Source organism: Sturnira hondurensis, unplaced genomic scaffold (genome assembly GCF_014824575.4).
Source record: "Sturnira hondurensis isolate 20B ecotype Veracruz unplaced genomic scaffold, ASM1482457v3 Scaffold0021555, whole genome shotgun sequence".
NCBI lineage: Eukaryota > Metazoa > Chordata > Mammalia > Chiroptera > Phyllostomidae > Sturnira > Sturnira hondurensis.
The window spans coordinates 4,285,418-4,301,662 of record NW_028094186.1 but is presented as its reverse complement, the minus strand read 5'-3'; the positions used below and the strand labels follow the sequence as shown (position 1 = coordinate 4,301,662).

General features: G+C 60.2%; 1 protein-coding gene across 14 annotated transcripts in view; it reads right to left on the bottom strand.

Moving 5' to 3' along the window:
- The window catches only part of HSPG2 (heparan sulfate proteoglycan 2), a 96,349-nt gene that overhangs the window by 3,092 nt on the left and 77,012 nt on the right, over positions 1 to 16,245 (bottom strand). For 7 of the 14 annotated variants that reach the window (XM_037032969.1, XM_037032973.1, XM_037032976.1 and 4 more), the window contains 30 exons: positions 16,011 to 16,149; positions 15,593 to 15,744; positions 15,250 to 15,397; positions 14,030 to 14,181; positions 13,459 to 13,600; positions 12,977 to 13,128; positions 12,454 to 12,595; positions 12,199 to 12,339; positions 11,792 to 11,926; positions 11,363 to 11,544; positions 10,930 to 11,125; positions 10,496 to 10,675; positions 9,943 to 10,203; positions 8,699 to 8,903; positions 8,090 to 8,187; positions 7,439 to 7,705; positions 6,608 to 6,717; positions 6,279 to 6,426; positions 6,077 to 6,193; positions 5,303 to 5,414; positions 4,426 to 4,570; positions 4,229 to 4,328; positions 3,967 to 4,076; positions 3,770 to 3,878; positions 3,101 to 3,199; positions 2,502 to 2,723; positions 1,974 to 2,218; positions 1,449 to 1,620; positions 1,223 to 1,345; positions 1,062 to 1,118 (listed from right to left, as the gene is read on the bottom strand). In XM_037032969.1, the coding sequence (XP_036888864.1) occupies positions 1,062 to 1,118; positions 1,223 to 1,345; positions 1,449 to 1,620; positions 1,974 to 2,218; positions 2,502 to 2,723; positions 3,101 to 3,199; positions 3,770 to 3,878; positions 3,967 to 4,076; positions 4,229 to 4,328; positions 4,426 to 4,570; positions 5,303 to 5,414; positions 6,077 to 6,193; positions 6,279 to 6,426; positions 6,608 to 6,717; positions 7,439 to 7,705; positions 8,090 to 8,187; positions 8,699 to 8,903; positions 9,943 to 10,203; positions 10,496 to 10,675; positions 10,930 to 11,125; positions 11,363 to 11,544; positions 11,792 to 11,926; positions 12,199 to 12,339; positions 12,454 to 12,595; positions 12,977 to 13,128; positions 13,459 to 13,600; positions 14,030 to 14,181; positions 15,250 to 15,397; positions 15,593 to 15,744; positions 16,011 to 16,149 (4,561 nt within the window). The remainder of the gene's footprint in view (positions 1 to 1,061; positions 1,119 to 1,222; positions 1,346 to 1,448; positions 1,621 to 1,973; positions 2,219 to 2,501; positions 2,724 to 3,100; positions 3,200 to 3,769; positions 3,879 to 3,966; positions 4,077 to 4,228; positions 4,329 to 4,425; positions 4,571 to 5,302; positions 5,415 to 6,076; positions 6,194 to 6,278; positions 6,427 to 6,607; positions 6,718 to 7,438; positions 7,706 to 8,089; positions 8,188 to 8,698; positions 8,904 to 9,942; positions 10,204 to 10,495; positions 10,676 to 10,929; positions 11,126 to 11,362; positions 11,545 to 11,791; positions 11,927 to 12,198; positions 12,340 to 12,453; positions 12,596 to 12,976; positions 13,129 to 13,458; positions 13,601 to 14,029; positions 14,182 to 15,249; positions 15,398 to 15,592; positions 15,745 to 16,010; positions 16,150 to 16,245) is intronic. The other 7 variants (XM_037032978.1, XM_037032980.1, XM_037032975.1 and 4 more) reach the window with 6 other exon arrangements.

Sequence of the window (16,245 nt, the reverse complement as noted above, 5' to 3'; positions counted from 1 at the left end):
TCCCAGATGGGAAGATAGTCTGGGGGTGGGCTGCGGGGGACGGTGGGCGGCTTGCCCAGGAAGTGGGAAGCCTAGATGACAGCCTGGACCTTTCGGCTCCAAGATCCACATTGGGTGTGGCCCCAACACCCCAGCCCTGTCTGCTCAGTTCCACCCCAGAGGCCAGCACTGGCCCCGGTGGGCCTGGCAGCTACAAGTGTCGAGGACACTTTGCTGCCTTCCACCAAATGATGTGCCAAGCACTGTGTGAGGAGTTTCACATCTGCCTATAAATATCATCTCATTTAACTGGATCCTTACAGTAATCCTATAACTTGTGTACAATATTAACAAAAACTACCATAATATACCCATATGGGACCAGAAATTGTTCTACGCATTTTAAATAATTTCACTGTCACACACAATTTTATCCGAAGCCCTGTGGAAAGATGTTACTTCTCCCCACTGTATGCATAAACTGAGGTACAGAGAGGTTAAGTGACTTGCTCAAAGTGACACAGCTACCAAGTGGCAGGGTTAGGATTTGAAGCCGGGCCGGCTGGCTTCAGAGTCCATGCTCCCATCCCCTACACCACAGGCTCTCCTGTTACAGTCGTGATCAAGATAATATCCACAAAGCAGTTAGCACAGTGCCTGTGAGTGTTCAATGAACATTCATTTTTTAATTATTCTCAGTGCTTTTAAATGGACTGTGGAATCCTTGGGAAGGAGGGTCCTGCCTTATTCCCCTTACAGTCACTGCTCCCGGGACAAGGATGGGCACCTGATAGATGGATGCTGGCAGAATGCATGAATACGGAGGGAGAACAGGTCAGAGCGGTATATGGACCGGCCCAAGGTCACCTAGCCAGTGAGTACATGGTAGGGCCCAGCTCCGTGTGGCTTTGCTCTTCTTTATTTTCTCTACGTGTGCCCAGAGAGCCTCTCACATGGGCCTGTTCTGCTTAGAGACCAGAATTAAGGGCGTAGGGTAACTGGACAAGGGGGCTGAGGGACCTGCCACCAGGGGGAGACAAAGCTGCTCAGCTGCTCTGGCCGGCCACGGGGTAAATACGTACCGTTGCCCCCACTGCCTTCAAGATGCCAATCGGACTCCACTGCCCCATGTCCAGAGCCTATGGAGAAAGGTAGGGTCCAGTCAGTGGGCACAGACAGCTGTGGGTACTCTGCCCAGCCCCAGGGCCCCAAAAGGGAGGTGGAGAGAAGCCAGGGCAGTTACCTTGTTGGCAACGTGGGCCAGAGAAGCCGGGGGGACAGAGGCAGTGGGTGCCCTGGCAGGTGCCCCCATGGAGACAGGGCTCACGGAGTTGGCAGGGGTTCTCCTCATGCTCGCAGAGGTCCCCTGCGGGCCGTGGCAGAGGTGAGTGAGCATGGGCTGGAGTTGCTACAGACCACCCTGCTGCCTGCCCCCCCTTCCCCCTCCAGGACCTGGTGGGCACACGCACCTTTGAAGCCGTCCCGACACAGGCACTGAAACTCATACTCGCCAGCAGGAAAGCACGTGGCGCCATTCTGGCAGGGCTGGCCCTCGCACGGGGAGCTGTCGTAGCACTGCCCGATGCCCCGACTGCCCAGGAAGCTGTAGGTGAGGTCTAGCCGCTTCCCATTCACTGACACCTGTGGGCATAGGGACCCCGAAGGACTCAAGGGATGCAGGAGGCAGGGGTGTCGCTGGACCGGCAGAGAGGAGTGCAGTAGAGGCAGCTGGGAACCCAAGTTGGAACTTGAGTGGTAACATGGGGCTCTGGGGAGGGGGCAGAAGGAACAGGAATGCCTGCCTACTGTGCGCCACCAACTGCATCAGCACAGTCAGTCTGCAGTACAACCCTTCAAGTTAGGTGCAATGATCCCCATTTTACAGAGGAGGAAACTGAGGTGAAGATCCTGGTCCTGAGGGCAGCGAGCTGCAGGCGGGGGGGCCTGGTCTTCACCCCTCCCCTCCCAGCTGACCTCTGGAAGCTGCTCCTCACCTCGCCTATGCAGCCGTGGAAGGGAGTGCTCATGTTGGTGGCCGGGGACAGCTGCACGGAGGGCTCCACGCCACCGAGGTAGAGGAGGGTGTGCAGGTTGAGGCCTTGGCTCTTGCCGGGTGAGGAGCGCAGCACAGGGCGTCCGCCGTTCACCCGCAGGCTGCCGTCTTTGTTGAGGCGCTCGGCAGACACACGGTGCCAGCGGCCCAGGGCCAGCGGCTCTGTGCTCCGCAGAACAGCCAGCCCTAGGGAGGACACCAAGGAGGGTGGGCACATGGGTGACCCCCTGGCCTGCCCCACCCCACTCAGGGACTTGAGAAGAGAGGGAGCTTCCTTCAGTCTCCTAGTGCTCCACGAGGAAGCCGAGAGAGGTCTTGGGACTTGACTAAAGTCACACACACAGAGAGAAGGAACAGGAAGGAGCAGGGGACTTCGCCTGGTCTGACTTCTGAATCCATCCCTCTGAGCCTCCTTGGGGCACAGAGCGTGGCACCTAGAGCCCACATGCATTTGGTGTCCAGCACTCACCTGACCCGAGCTCGTAGCGGAACTCCAGGTGGCCACCAACCACCGCCAGGGACACAAAATCTTCCACGGGCTCTCTCTTCCCTCCGCTGAACAGCAGGATCCCGTTGGGCTCCAGTGGCTTGAACTCAACGTCCAGGCGTAGCTCGTGGTGCGTGTTGGTAAGGGCCGGCAAGGCCAGGTAGGAGCCAGCGCCCGACATGGAGGGGGTGGTCACAGTCACACCTGTAGCAGCCACAGCTCAGCCCAGGGCGGTGGGGACGCCAGAGTCCCAGGAGGGTCCCGACAGCTCAGCCTTACTCTGGTACCCCTGCCCACCTCACCCTCTTGTCCCAGAGGCTCAAGAGCAGCTGGGAAACAGCTATAGCTACACAGGAACCCTGGCCCACCCAGCACTGTGGACCAGGCTGGAAGGATCTCCAATAAGATGGACATCCCTTTGGGGGGCTCTCACATAGGGATTCAGACTGGGCAGAAGCTTGGCCAGTGATTTTAAAGCTAATTTTACCATCCTAAGACCCATCATGGCCTCAGAGGGCCTTGGGCAGCTCCCCACCATTCTTACTGGGATCCCAGGGGGTCTCAGGTCGGGCTCCACTCACCTTCCTCACACCTCGTCCCTGAGCGTCCCAGGTGGCAGCGGCAGGTGTAGCCTCGGCCGTCGGGCCGGTTCACACAGGTCGCGTCGGGCCCACAGGCCTCTGGGGGACACACGGGCCACGAGGAGGACATTGAGGTGACGCAAGAGAAGGTGGCGGTCCTGATGCCAAAGCCTTGCCTATTGTACCCCAGGGGCCAGCTCTCTAGGGTTTGGCCAGTCTGAGGAGAGAGACAGTGAGGGCGGGGCCAGGGGAGCTGGGCAGGGGAGAGCAGGTGGGAACTACACAAGGGATTCTGTCTGTCTGCAGTGTTCTTGAAAGATTGCCCCTGGACAGCAGTTTGGGGGTGATAGGTACCTGGGTGGCAGGTGATGGGGCGAGTGCCTCGGTAACAGATGGGGAGGTGGTAGCTACCTGGGTTGCACCGGTAGAGGGGGAACGAGTGCCTGGGCCGCAGTAAGGGGGGGTAAGTGCCTGGGCATCAGTGTGAGGTAAGTTTTGGGGAAGCAGAGGTGGGAGGCAGGGTATTAGGGTGGCAGTGATGAAAGTCTGGATCTAGGGGGACTAGTTAGTACCCGGGTACGAGTGATGGCATGTGGTAAGTACAGTTAGCAGTTGGGGTGTGTGGGGGCGGACCCAGGGTGACGGTGGCCAGGAGGAGTGCACACACACCTGGGTGGCAGTGCAGGGCCTGGGAGTGCTCACAGCGGCTTCCGGTGAAGCCCGCCTGGCAAATGCACACGTAGCTGCGGCTCTCCGAGTCCTGGCACCAGCCCCCGTTCTGCAAGGCAGCCCCCAGGGGTCAGGCCGGGGGCACGCTGACCCTCCTCCACCCCCCACCACACGTGGCATGTGAGGCGTGGGGCTACCTGACAAGGCTGGTCCCGGCAGGTGGGGCAGTGGGAGATGCCGTGTGCTGTGAGGTTGAGGTCGTGGAAGACGATCTCCTCGCCCTGGATTCGTAGTTCCCGAACGCAGCCTGGGGAGTGGGCAGGTGGAGGAGTGAAGGTGGGGGTGCTGGGAGGCTGGCCCAGTCCTGACCGTGCCCTGCTGGGCCCTCCCAGCCTCTCAGGGCTCTGCCAGCCAGCCAGGTGAGGCTTGGCCCAAGCTGGAGACGGGGAGGGGGCTCACCTATGAAGCCGCTGCTCTGCCCTGCTTTGGGGATGGTGCTGTAGTCAGGGTAGCCGCCCAGGTAGAGCTCCTCATTTAGGTCCAGGCCCTGGAACTTGCCCTGGGGAGTGGAAAGGTCAGAAGTGGCAGACAGGCTGAGTGGAGGTGGGGCAGGGGCAGGGCCAGGAGCTAGGAAGAGGGGGTGTATTGGGTCTCACCTGGGAGGTCCCGTTGACTGGGGCCAGGCTGCCCACAATCAGGGAGCCCTGGGTGAGGCTGCGCAGCAGGGTCACGGTGTGGAACTGGCCCAGTGCCAGCGGGGTGGGGTGGCGGATGGTGGCCATGCCTGAGCCTGCGTCAAACCTGCTCCGTGGGGCAGGGCCAGGGCAGGAGAGAGTGGCTGTCTGACTTGTAAGAAGGGCTACGCAAGGGGCCCCTCTTGGGCAAAGGTGATGTCACCATTCCCCACAGGACTGCTCCAGTTCCTGTCCCTGCCTTGTCCTCTACCCCATCTCGCACCCCCAGCCTGCCCCATTCCTGTATCTTCCATAGCCCTTCCCTTCTCCCCACACCCTGCCCTGGGAGCTTATCTAGAGCAGTCCCGGGGTTCTAATAGCCCCGGGTCCCAGGGCCTGCAGCCTCATTGCCCCTCCGAGCACTGCTTCCTGTGAGATCGCCTTGTTCCTTCCGTCTTTGTTTAAGGCTGGCCTTCCCCAGCTAGAACACACACTCCGGCTGGGGCCGGAACTTGATCCATTTTGTTTATCCCTGTACCAGTGCCTGGCACGCAGTGGGGGTTCGGCAAACAACTGTTCAATGAATGCATGCATCCTGGACTGTGGCAGTCCCACTTCCTAAGGACATACAAAGCACCACCGAGCGTTTGTGGGCAAGTCTCAGGCTGCCTCCTCCTCTCCTGGCTGGCTCACTGTGCCTCCTCCGGCAGACCGAGCGGCACCGAGAGTAATGGCCACATGACCTTCCTCCAGAACCTCCATGCACAACTCAGCTCAGGGTGTTGTGTGGCTGACTAAAGCCCTGAAGTCTAGTCCCCCAGCCCCTGCCCCTTGTAGACGTGGAGGGCGAGGGTCTCACCGGAACTCGGGCCTTCCACCCACAAGGCCGAAGGAGATGAAGTCGGGCAGCCTGTTGGCCAGGTTGGTGCGGCTGCCGGGGATCCGCTTCTGGCCATTGTACAGCAGCATCCCTGGGCGGCACAGCCGTGTAAGGGCCTCCCAGCCAACTAGGGGCTCCCTGTCTGCCCAGCCCAAGAACCAACCACCCAAGCCGTGAGCCCTCCACTCTAAGAGTCGCCCCTCCCTCTGGCACTGCCCGCATGGCCAGAGCCTTCCCACCACCTCAGGATGGTGCCCTAAAGAGGAGGCCTGGCTGACAGCTCCCCCAGAGAACCTGCATCTGCTTCGCTCCCACTGCAGGCTCTCCCTGAGCGGGGTGATGGCGGCAGACACTCACCCGAGTAGAGGAGGAGGCCTGGACAGTGAAAGTCAGAGACCCGCGAGAGGTGGGAGGAGACAGATGAGAGGGAGAGAGAGAGGAGGAAAGAGTGAGAGATGGGAGAAGGAGGGAGGAAGGAGCAGAGACAAGACTAGAGGATGGGACAGGAGGACTGGGTGCCGATGCACCGATGGCAGAGGGACCATGGGGAGGCTCAGATGGCAGATGTCACAGAAGTGGGGATGCAGAAGAGAGGAGGCAAGAGAGAGGGTCCAGAGGGGCGTCCTGGGGGCTCCAGGACAGAGAGGGCTGAGGCAGGTGAGCGGTTGGGGCTTCCAGGGCTCATACTGTGATGGCAGCTACACCAGGAGATTCCCTGGCTTGGGCGCCCCCATCAGCTTCTCTCTTGCTCACCATCAGCTGAGTCAGGCCGGAAGGTGATCTTGATCTCGAACTTCCTGTAGGCATCCTTGATCGTGGGCAGCGGCAGGAAGGAGTGGGGGGTCTGCGTGAAGTAGGGTACCACCCGCTCTGTGGGCAGAGAACCCAGAGATGATGCTTGCCAGGCAGTGGCCAGGGCACTGTCAACCCCGCGGGGTGGGGGTTATTGTCTGACCTGGCACCTGCAGATTGGCAAAGGCTTTGACCTTGCCCTGACGGTTAGTGGCAGTGCAGACATAGGTGCCTGCGTCCTGGGGTCGGACCGAGGGCAGCAGCAACACGTTGTTCTCCACGCGGCTGTCAGGTGGCAGATTCCCATCCAGCTGCAAACACACCCGCACTTGGGACCCTGGCCTTGGCCTGTCTCCCATGTCCACCTCAGGTCCACTCCCCAACCCTGAGCACTATGTGCCCAGCCTGGTCCAGGTCTTAGGGGCACAGAGATGGTGGAGACCTGATCTCTGACCCTCAGGCATGCCCACTGGCCCCCGGCCAGGCGCTTACCTTGCTCCAGGTGATGTCAGGAGTTGGGTAGCCAGAGGCCATGCAAGGGAAGACAGCTGCAGAACCAGCAGGCACTCGGACCTCTGGGGGCGTTGAGATCTGGGGCAAGGCTAAGAGGAAAGAGACCGAGGCCATCAGCGCCATGACGGGCACCATTTGTGAGCCCAGCCCATGCCTGACTTGTTTAATCTTCACATGGTCTCTTGAAGGGAGCCAGTGTGCCCATTTCACAGACGAGGAAACCGGCTTAGAGGGAAAAGTAGGCATCGACTCCTGGTTGCAAAGCGGGAACGGGGCAGAGTCAGCGCTCAGAGACAGGTCCATTTGACCCCACAGCCCAAGACTCTTCAGCGCACCTGGGCAGAAAGTGCTGTGGCCCCTTGTGGACCTGAGAAGGCAGCAGTAGGGCAGTGCGGGTCAGGGAGTTAAGGGGCAAAGCCTAGGGTTTAGAGTGAAAAGGCATTGCCTCTGAAGAAAGCACCGATTTATGCCTGCCCTGCACCCACGGCCGTTTTACTCTGTTCTGTCTGTTTGGTGTTCCCGTGTCTCCGCCCCTAACTGGGCCGTAGGTCTCCCTCCTGGGGGCAGGCGCTTCAGTAGGGAGAAACTCCGTATCTTTTTCCTCTTGATGCCCCCTGGCATGGCCTTTTCCTGTGAGCTCCAGCCCGCCCCAGAGGAACACTCACTTTTACCCCCCGCTGCCTCCACCAGCAATGAAACCTGCCCCTTAAATACACAAAACTGAAAATTCCCATGAGAGTGGAAAGGAAGAGTAAAGCAGGAGACAGCCGTGCGAGAAGCCCCCCCGCTGTGGCTCCCGCCCGCCTTCACCTTGCACGAGCAGCAGCACGTGGGACTGGGTGGTGCCGGCGGCATTGGTTGCGGTGCAGCGGTACTGCCCGGCGTCAGCCATCTCCACGTGGGCGATCCTGACAATGCCTCCGTTCTGCACGATGCCAGGCCGCATGCGTCCTCCCACTTTGCTCCATGTCACTTGAGGCTTGGGGTCACCCAGGGCCAGGCACTCAAACTCCACAGCGTGGCCGACCACCACGGTCTGCACAGAGGTCCGGATGTTGATGAGCACGGAGGGCAGGGCTGGGGGCAGAGGGGGTAAGGGCAGCGTGAGGCCAGGCCCGAGGGTCCGGGGAAGGTGAGCCCGGGAGCCCTGGGCACTCACTTCTCTCTCCATTCGCTTTCTTGCCCATTCACTCATCAACACACCTGTTTCCTCTTGTGTTTATTCTTTCACTCGCTTGTGTCTCCACTGTCATCCTCCTTCAGTCTGTCTGAGCACCACTCACTCCTCCCACTTCCCTTCCTCTGCTTTCCCTTGTGATATCTGTCAAGCCCCCTTGCTCTATGCTAGACACAAGCAAGCCACAGTCGAATCACTCTCTTTATTCGTACACATCGAAGGGCTTCCCAGGGAACACGGTCCCTGTGCCCTGTTCTTAGCAGAGGTCTGAGTCACCATCTCACCTTGGACAATCAGCTGGGCCCTGGCCTGGGCCTGTCCCCATGGTCCATGGGCCTGGCAAACATATGTCCCTTGGCAGCTCTGGTCCAAGTTCTGGATTCTGTGAGAAGAAGACAAGTCATCAGTGAATAAAAACAACCGATGAGAATGCTTTGCAATTGCATGGGAGCTCAGAGCCATCGGAGATCGGCACGCGGCGTCAACTTCTAGTTTCGCGGTAACCACGCGGGGCAGGCAGGCTGGCCGGCTGTCACCGCACTCTTTCTAGACTAACGCCTTATGGTCTAGAGCTCAAGATATAAGTTATCAAGGAGCAGAGCTGAGACCCGGGTCATGTGTATATATCTGGCCCCAGGGCCTGTTCTCTTCCCTCTATCCAATACGAACATGGGCCACTGCTCACTAAAGGCCTTCCACGGGCTAAACACTGTGTTCAGTGCTTTAGATAGTTTCATTTTGGCCTCATCTGACCCACTGTGCAGCTGAGGACACTGGGGTTCAGAGGCGGAGGGACTTGTCCGAGGACTTAGATTCATGCAGAGCACCAGAGGGCAGGCACTCTAATGGCCCCACCGTACAGCTTGGGCTGGGGTGCCCCCACCCCCACTCACCGCAGCACCCCATCCTGCACGCTATGGCCAGGAGGCAGCTGACCCCCTTCCTTGAACCAGCGGAGCTGGGTGCCTTGATCGTTGGGCACGGCGCAGTGGAACTCCACGCTGGCCCCCGTGCTCTTGGTCTCCTGCTGAGGTGTGACCTGAACGGTGGGTGTGGGTCCTGCTGGGTTGGCGGTGGCAGGGAGAGAGCCAGAGGGGCCTGTGGGAACACATGTGAGGTTCTGCATGTGTGTGTGATCCCCGACATGTCCCCAGGGCCGGGGAAGCCCCCATCCTAACATTCAAGAAACGCTGTTCTTCTGGTAGCTTCCCTGACCAGAGAAAAAGACTTTTCATGGGCCGATCACCCATTGGCTCATTCATGCAGACAATCAACACACAGAGGAGCCAGTGGGGGGCGGGGCTCCGAGCTTCCACAAGCTCTTGTCTGACATGAGAGGGTCCATGGTCATGGTGAAGGCACCTGCATGTCCTCCTGCAGGGAGGGGCAGGAGGTCGAGTAGGGCGGATACATATCACCAGCACTTACTAAATGCCTACTGTGTGCCACGGGCTTTACATATGTGTATCTAAGTCGGCCTATGCACTGGCACTGTCCTCTCCACCTGACAGATGAAGACGCCAAGGTGCGAGACGCCTTGGCCACACCTGGTCTTACGGCCACCGAGTGGCGGGGCTGTGTGCTGAACCTGGCATCACTGTAGCCCAGGCTCTTGGCCAACAGGCTCCCTGCTTTTGCACTTTTAGGATCTGGGGCCTCACAGGACTTGTTTGGCTTTATGTCCCTGATGTGGGAGAGCGTGGGGCTGCTGGATTCTTTGCAGATCCACCGAAACCCTGGGAATGCCGGGGGCAGTGCTGCCTGCCGCACACTCATTGTCATCCCTGCCCAGCCTTTGCTGAGCCCCATCTGGGTCCTGTGGTGGGGGAGCCCAGGGCTGCTGAAGAAGGCTGCAGTGCTTATACAAACAGCCCCTGGCAGTGTGAGGTCACCGCCCAAACAGCAATGCAGCCATGAGAGCTAGAGGTGCTGAGAACTCAGCGAAGGGGGTCTTCCTGGAGGAGGCGGGCCTGCCTCAATCCTTGGAGAACAGGGAAAAAAGGAAGGATTTCCAGGCGGTGTAATGGAGGGAGGTCTTGGTGCCCTAAGTAGGGGCCCCCAGGTGCCAGTCACTGGGTGGGGAAAGGGCCTGGAGGAGGCCTGACCCCTCTGGCCCAGCCTGAGCTAGGTTGCTCACCTTGAACCAGCACCTCGGCGAAGGCCTCGGCCAAGCCCACCTTGTTGGTGACCTGACAGCGGTAGCGGCCTGAGTCCTCAGGGGCCGCGGACTCAAAGCGGAGCATCTCGTTCCTGGCCGTCACCCTCCTGGGGAGGCTACCGCCCACGCGGCTCCACTGGAAGGTGAGCGGGGGTGTCCCATGAGCCAGGCACTGGAGCTGCACCGTCTCCCCTGCCCTCACCGAAGCGTGCTCTGGGACTGTGGTGGCATACGGTGGGCCTGGGGGAAAGGGGACAGGGCGGTGGGCGGGGGTAGAAAACAGCAATCAGGATGGGAGGAGACTTGCTGAAGGACAGGGGGAACTGAATGGTGAGCCCCAGGGACTGAGGATGAAGGAATCCAGGATCCCAGGAGGGAAAAGGGTTTTAAGCTAGGGCAGGGTCTGGGGGCCTGAGGTGCACGGGACTCTCGGACAGGGCTCCTGGAGTTCTGTCTGGGGTGCAGCTGGGTAGTGGGGCTCAGACCTCCGTGTAGTACAGAGTGGCACTGGGAGGGCGGGTAAAGGCCTTACTGTCCACATGCAGGGCGATGGTGGCCTCGGCGTGTCCGAGCGGGCTGGTGGCATTGCAGATGTACTGGCCCGAGTCCTGCTGGGCCACTCGGGGGATGATCAGTGTGTCGCCTTCCAGCTTGTGCTGCCAGGGCAGGGGGGAGCGCAGCTTAGACCAGTGGATGGTGGGCGTGGGGCTGCCTGTGGAGTGGAGCAGAAGACGACAGAGGTCGCTGGGCTGCCTCAGAGACCAGCTGGGGGCAGGGGTGGTGAGGGAGGGACCTTGCCCTTGCCCTTCGTGGCAGGCACTAAGTGGGCCCCTCAAGAATCACTGGAAGATGCAATAGCAAAGCCCCCTCCCCAGGCATGATACCATCTTCAGATTTCTTGAGTCTAAAATTCAAGCCCTGGGGCACCACTGCCCGGCCTGCCCAAGTGCCAGACCCTGTCCACACCTGTGGCTGAGCAGCGCAGGGTGGCCGTGTGTCCAGCTTCCACAGTCAACTCCACTTCTTCCACCTGGACCTGTGGGGCCCCTGGAATCGCGTTGCCCGTGTCCACAATCACCTCCACCCGCTTCTGTGCCGTGCCCAGTGCATTCTGTGCCAGGCACACATAGGTGCCGGCATCCGACGGCTTAGCTGATGGAATCTGGAGGGAAGCCAGAGGGCAGGCTGTGAAGGTGCTGACCTCCACCTTCCTCTTCCCACCCATCTGCCAATCTACCCACCCTCCCCTTACCCCACCCCTCTCTCTCTCCTTCCATTCATCACCCATCTGCCCACCCAACATTCTTTCCTCTAAGCACCTGCTCAAGGATGGGCCCTGACTGGGCCTCAAACCCAGAGATAGAACAGCCTTGGCCTCTGGCCAGAAGCCACGCCTCACCTGCAGCAGTGTGTGGCTGTCCACGAGCCCGAACACCTGCTGCTCCACGCCAGTGGGGGTGCCGAGCCGGGTCCAGCGAGCCGAAGAGCGGGGCTCCCCGGCACCGACACATTCCAGGGTGATGGCCTTGCCCACTTTCACCCGCACGGGGCCCTCAGGGAGCACAGACACCGCAGGGGGCCCTGCCCGGAGGAGTGACACAGCTGGTACAAATGCAGGGCTCTGCTGGTCACAGCCACTGTCACGACCCGCTTCTCAGTAACCACGGGGCGAGGACTTGTCTCCCCACCACGCCAACACAGAAATCGAGGTTCAGGGAGAAAGAACGCCCAAGAGGGAGGCAGAGGCAGGATTTAAACCCAGGGGGGCCGAGCTTGGAATCGGGGCTGGGAACAGGAAGGCAGAGCCCATGGGGTTGACGCCCCTCACCGTGTACATTGAGGTTCACGACACTCTGGGCCACGCCATAGACGTTGGAGGCCACGCAGCGGTAGGTGCCGTGGTTACTGGGCCGGGCGCCGACAATGGTGATGATGGAGCCGTTGGGGCTGATGTGGACATTGTCTGGGGGCATTGGGCAAGGGATGGTTGGTCAGGGTATCTGTGTGCCCTGGTGCTGCCCGTAGGTGTGCTTCAGCCCCACATCCCTGACCCCTCCAGCCCGGGTGTCCAGCTCACAGGGTCATAGATGGCAGATGAGAGAGTCCTTGCAGACTTCTGGGTCCAGTCCCCTGACCACCCAGATGGGGACACTGAAGCCCCGGAAGGGAAGGGCCACCCCATGATCGCCATGCACTCACACCGGCCTCCAGCCCCTCAGGGCCCACCCGGCTCACCCTCCAGCTCTTGGTTCCGAGTCTTCCACTCAAGGCTGATGGGGGCTGCCCCGTCGTGGATCAGGCACTTGAAGCTGGCATCTTGGCCCTGCTGCACGGTGCTACTGGGCGGGTCGATGGAGATGACGGGGCTACTAAGGCCTGGGGAACGAAGGGTGCAGAGGGCTGGGCTCAGCAGGCTGGGCTGGCTCAAACCCCTGCCTCAGCACCAGAGTCTCTCCTCCTTCCCCGGCCCATGGCGTGTGCCACACTCACGGTAGGAGGAGCCCGCACTGGGTGGCACAGTGACTGTGAAGGAGGCCTCCTGCTCAGGGCCTGCGACACTGACCACACGGCACACATACTCTCCGGAGTCGGCGGGGGTGAGGTGGGGGAGCCGCAGCTGGGAGCCGTGGGTCTGTCAGAGTGAGGGTGGGGCAGTCATCAGGCCAAAGCCCTTGGACAGGGCGAGTCCCCAGGCCAGGCTCTGCAGGTACCCAGGAGTTCTCGCTGGGTCTCGGGAGCTCAGGGCTCCAGCTGATGCAGATGAGTTTCATTCACAGAATCCTGCACACCCAACCCAGCCACCTCACAGAGGAGGAAACCGGCTCAGGGCAGTTTGGCAGCAGAGCCAAGAGAAAAACTGGGTGTCGCGACTCCCAGGCTGGTGAACTCCCCCCCAGCAGTATTTTCTCCCCTGGGGCCCCAAGCAGGCCGGGGTTTGCATGAGGTTTGGGGTGCAGAAGGCAACTGTGGGCCAAACCCTGCCTGCCTAGAACCACCCACCCTGCCCCTGTACCTGGTGCCGGGCGGGGAGGCTGCCTCCACGCTTGTACCACGTGACCTGGGCATGGGCCTGCCCCGGCACCACGCAGTTCAGATCCAGGGTCTGCCCTTCAGCCACGTGGGAGGAGGAGGCCTCGATGTAGATGGGCTGGGCCAGTCCTGGAGCTGTGGGCACAAGGGGTGGGTGAGCAAGGCAAGGATCTGAGAAGTAAAGGCGGGAGTATAAGGTGGGGGCAGCGAATGCTAATTGGTCCTCCTCCTAAGGTGCAGTGACTTGAGTGACTCACATGGCTGAGCACCACTGGCCTAAGAAGTAATCTCCATTCGCCAGGGGCCAAGGTGCCTGTGGTGAGACCCAGGGCCAGAGCCTGGTGTTGGGGAGCAGCTGGAGGACCTTTGGGAAGTTGACAGCCGGAGCGCAGCTGGGAGAGCAGGGAGCGGCAAGGCCAGAAAGCATGCGCCCCCCCAGCACTGCCCTCTGCTGCCACCACTCACCAGGAACGGGGCCTGAGCTAGAGGCCTCAATTGTGACCAGGACAGAAGCCTCCAGGGTGCCTGAGCTGCTGGTCACTTGGCACGAGTACTCGCCAGAGTCAGCAGGGGACACTTGGTTCAGCCTCAGCAGGGGGCCATGGGCCTGCCAAGATTGGGGTGGGAGTGAGGAGAGGGAGCTGGGGGCCAGCAGCCAAGGCCTCAGATGGCCAAGGCCTCAGATGGCCAAGGCCTCTGGTACCCGTCTCCAGGGTGGGTAAAGTCATGTACATTATGTAGGCTGCATCCTATCGAAGGCAAGCCCCTTCGACATCAGACACTATGGAACGTGTTTATTATGACACTTTTCCTGGTAGGAGGAAATCCAGTCTTGAATAAGAGCCACCTTCTTTAAATTGCCACCAAGGTGCCGGGGGGCCAGGGGTGGCCCTGCTGTGCCCAGCCAGTTCTTGACCTCCTGGTTCCCAGTGATCTTGGGGCCACCTCCCTGCCGGGGCTGGGTTCCAACAGGACTGACCAGGCAGGGCGTGGGGTGGGGTGGGGTGGGGAGTGCTGCTTTCTCCAGCCCCCTCACCTGGTGCCGGGCGGGGAGGCTGCCCCCGCGTCTGTGCCACGTGACCTGGGCGTGGGCCTGCCCGGGCACCACGCAGGTCAGATCCAGGGTCTGCCCTTCGGCTACATGGGAGGAGGAGGTCTCGATTCGGATGGGCGGAGCTCTGCCTGGGACTGGGGCACAGGAAGAGATCAGTGAGCTGGGACCCCCACCCTTGTGCCCTCAGCCCCTGCGCTGGTGTAGATATTCAGACTCGAGACCGTGGGGAGGTGGCCTTGATCCCCCCTTTCCCATTCTCCTGAGCCGAGGAGCAGCCGGGCTGGTCTGGGGGTACAAGCGCCCCACTTTCCCAGTCCCACCCCAGACACTGGTCCCACTATCTCCCCCTGTGCTCCGCGCACCACTGGCGGCCAGGGCTCAGGGCCTGGCCCCTCCACACAGATCACTATGTTTCCTAAACTTGAGTAGTGTGTGGCGAAGAACCCAGTCTGGGGCCAGACTGCCCGGGTTCAAAACCCAGCTCTGCCATTTACTGGTCCCGTGACCTTTGGAAAGGCACTGGGCTCCTGAAACTGTGTCTCAGTTTCCCCATCTGCAAAATGAAGAGAGCAATCCTACCTCCTTCTAAGCATTAGTATAAGGATGAAATGAGTTGATATGTGTAAGTGTAACACATATTTATGTGTTTATTACTTGTGTTATATCATGTTTATTACTTAACGATTCACGCACTATTATCGTGACGTCGGCGCTAGTCATGTGCTCCCTGTGCTGTCAGTTACAGTTCCGTTCTATTGATTCACTTTCGAAAACCCTTTAATACTTAGCCCCATTATAAGCAATGATTTCCATGAGATCATGACAGGTGTGATATGTTGCTATTTTCCCCCTAATATGCCACTATTAACATAAAACATGTCTATCAGGTGCCACCTCAGACCACCTCACATACCCCTAGAAGTGCAGTTCCAGCCTTTCGGGAGCTTGGGTAATTGTAGCGAGAGCTCGGCTGTCCCCACTTTACAGACGAGGAAAGGGAAATGCAGACGCGACAGGACTGTGTAATGTCTCAGAGTGCGGACAGAGGAGCCGGGACTCAAGCGCATATATGCCGGACTCCAAAGTCTGTGCCCTTGGGCCCTGGAGCTGAACCTGACTAGCCCTCGCTCCCGACCTCTGCCTGCCGGCCCCCTCCCTGTCTCCCTTCTCTAGCCTCCTAGCACCACCGTGGGGAGCCTCACCAGGGACAGGAACAGTGCTAGGGCCGGAGGCCTCAATGGTGACCAGGACCGAAGCCTCCAGGGTGCCAGAGCCGCTCACCACTCGACACACGTACTCGCCCGAGTCAGCCGGGGACACCCGGTGCAGCCGCAGCCGTGAGCCGTGAGCCTGAGCAGGGACAGGAGAAGGAGACAGAGGAGCAGACATGGCAATGGGAATGCCTGAAGGACTGGGGCAGGTAGGCACTGCATCCCACAGGGCCTCCCAGGCCCCTTCCGGGGAAAAGCTTGCAGGGCAGACCCCTGTCCAGGGCTGCCTCCTCCAGCAGCCCTCCCACTATTTCCTGCCCCCAAACTCCCATACCTGGTGGTGAGTGGGGAGGCTGCCTCCACGCTTCTGCCACGTGACCTGGGCGTGGGCCTGTCCAGGGACCACACAGTTGAGATCCAGGGTCTGCCCTTCGGCCACGTGTGAAGATGATGACTCAATTCTGATGGGCATGGCACTGCCAGGGACTGAGGGTACAGAGATACCAAGTCAGGGCATGACATTGGCTGTAGTCAGACCTGGGAACAACTGGGTTGCTGGACACTGCAGCCATTGTGGAAGCCCCCCCCCACAAGTGGCCACTGAACCCTTGAAATGTGAGGATGTGAATCTGACATTTTAAATAACTGAATTACCACATGTGGGTGGCAGCCACTGTATGGGACAGCTCTGTGAGACTGGAACACCGTTACCTATGACTCCCGGTCCCTTCCGGGTTCTTCGTCAGACTCACCGGAGGGGTTGCCAGCATTGGGGGAGACTGAGACCATGATGGAAGCCTCCCGGGCATCGATGTTGTTGTTCGCCCGGCACACATACTCGCCCGAGTCAGCCACGGACATCTGGTACAGCCGCAGGAGGGAGCCGTGGGCCTGGCAGGTGGGTGAGAAAAGAGGGAAAGAGGGAGCCGGGGGGCCAAGCGATCTTGGGCTGGGCCAGGGCTCCCCGCAGCCTCTCTCCTCAGACCT